At 36.7% G+C, this 2,390-nt stretch overlaps 1 protein-coding gene across 1 annotated transcript; it reads right to left on the bottom strand.

The window, feature by feature from the left end:
• Nucleotides 1–429: 429 nt before the first annotated feature.
• On the bottom strand, nt 430–2,156 carry LOC115972333 (probable disease resistance protein At5g45490). The gene is made up of 2 exons (XM_031092595.1): nt 1,919–2,156; nt 430–1,858 (listed from the first exon to the last, which is right to left on the bottom strand). Exons 1-2 carry the CDS (start codon nt 1,949–1,951, stop codon nt 575–577), a joined length of 1,317 nt encoding a protein of 438 aa, XP_030948455.1. The 5' UTR covers nt 1,952–2,156; the 3' UTR covers nt 430–574.
• Between the last annotated feature and the right edge of the window lie 234 nt (nt 2,157–2,390).

Here is a 2,390-nt window from a genome sequence, read left to right as displayed (position 1 = left end):
GTTAAGCTTTTCAAACTTGATAGAAATTTAGTTATAGAAATAACTCTTCCTAACGAATATTGAAAAAAAAATAATCTGGAGAACGCAAAAGAAAGCTAGAGATTGAAATTAAATAATACACTTATTATTAGGAACACAAGATAATTGAAGATTTCATTTATTAAAAAAAAAAGTAAATTATATTTTAAACCCTAAATTTTAAGGTGGTATCAAATTAAACCTTATAGTTTCATTAGTTTTAAATTAGATTATTAACTTTTAAAATTGTATCAATTTAAATCTTCAATCAAATTTGAATATCAAACTCCAAATCTATGGTTTAAATTTATACAATTTTAAAATTTCTGATATTTGAAACTAAGGAAAGTATAAGGTTTAGAGTTTAATTAGAAATGTTATAAATTATATAGGATTTAATTTGAAACCACCTTAGAATGTTGGATTTAAAAGCAACTTACTTAAAATGAAAAGTAGTGGATAGACATGAAAAATAACACCAACTTCAGACAGAGTAAGAGAATTTTGAAGCTAAAAGAAGGGCAAGAAGAAACCCATTGGAAAACATAAATGCGATTTAATTTGTTCCTGAAGCTGCTTCTTCAATGATTTCATTGTGTGCGGCTCCCTCTTGATGAGGTCCGGGTTCTGCTTCTGCTGGAAGTTCTTCTGATTTAATCTGCTTATCATCTTTGGAGCCAATGGAACTTCTTGGGTCTTTCTCTAGTTGTTTTATGGGTTTTGCTCCTTCTGGATCTTCTTCAGATTTAATCTTCGCATCATCTTTGGGACTTCTTGCGTCTTCACCTTCAGGTTGAGCTTTTTGTTCTGCTGGAAGTTCAGTTTCATTCTTCAATTCTTCTTTGTAGCTAGTGGGACTTCCTGTTTTGTTCTTCTCTTCAGGTTCTTCAGACTTAATCTTTCCCATCATCGTCGCAGCTAATGGAAGACCAGCACACTTTTTCAGAAATTCTTTTTCTAGGTCCTTTTTTAACTTCTGTTCGTCCTTTATGTGGTCATTGAAAATTGAGGCGCAGCTCATTGGGTCTAAAAGTGGCCGAAGATGAAGCAAGTTTTTCTCTCCAACCATTACCTTCGCTAAATTTTCATCCCTACTCGTAACGATGACTGTTCCCCCATGTCCTTTAGGCAATCCAAAGGCAAGACATTTACCCCATTTCTCTTTTTCAGTAATTGGAGAATCCAAATCTGCGAGCCACTTGTTTCTCTCCTTAAAAACATCAGCCTTCTTTTTTTTTTGATCAGTATCATCACCCTTCTTCTTTTTTTGATCAGCATCGTCACCCTCCTTAATAGCATCATCACCCTTCTTCTTTTTTTGATCAGCATCATCGCCCTCCTTAATAGCATCATCACCCTTCTTTTTTTTTTTATCAGCATCATCACCCTCCTCAATAGCATCATCAAGCACAATCAGATATTTCTTACCAGTCAATTGCAAGTGAAGGGCATAGAGTAGACTGCTGAGGCGATCAGCCTCAGCTGGTACTGAATCTATTATTGATTGAATGGTTTTTTCATCAACTCCAAGACAGGTCAGCATTCTCTTAACAGTTGTTGTCTTGCGGTCTCCATGTTCAGTGGGCTGCCAGGACATGCAAACCCAAATCCTGGGAAGGAAGACGGCTTGTACCTCTGGCTTGTTGAAAAGTACTTGGCAAAGAGTTGTTTTGCCAACACCACGCTTCCCAACGATTGCAACTGCCTTGAACTGATCACTACTTTGCCTCTGCTGAACCATTTTTTCCAAGGAAATCAGTTGAGTGTCAAATCCATGAACCTTCTTTGCATCTACTAACCGGGAACTCCGTCGGTATGAGTTTACACGAGAAGCTACCGTGGTATTACTATTCTCGCTATCTTGCCCTTTGATCTTACTTGAATTGCTTGAGTCAAGGCTCGAAACATGCGTACTCTTATGGGACATTTTCATGTCTTAAGCTCCGACCTTCAAACAATTAATGTTTAGAGAAGAGAACTTAAGAGATTCTTTCAGGCCCAAGGAAATGCCTCCGTGGTTGAAGTTTTAGTTGGACTATTTCCTTTTTGTGGAGAAAATAGAAATTATATATATATGGACTATTGCTCGGCAACGACCATTATAGATGCTTCTGGAAACTGTGGTTATGATCTGAAGATGGTTTTGTAGTTCCTTATGGAGAATGTGGTGTCTAGGTTGTTGATGCCGAGCCTACTTTTGAAGTTATTTGCCAAAGACGCATAAGAAGAATACTTGGCCAGGTCATAAATCTAGATTCCATACCTTACCTCTATCCACCCTCACAAGGATACTTGGGTGGTGAGCCTTTTTGGTCCGGAGTATGAAATAAATTTGAAGATTTTATATTCAATTTACCACACTATTGTTTCTT

Source organism: Quercus lobata, chromosome 12, assembly GCF_001633185.2.
Source record: "Quercus lobata isolate SW786 chromosome 12, ValleyOak3.0 Primary Assembly, whole genome shotgun sequence".
NCBI classification, from domain to species: Eukaryota; Viridiplantae; Streptophyta; class Magnoliopsida; order Fagales; family Fagaceae; genus Quercus; species Quercus lobata.
Note: the sequence above shows the minus strand (reverse complement) of the source record. Positions and strands in the feature narration are given on the sequence as shown.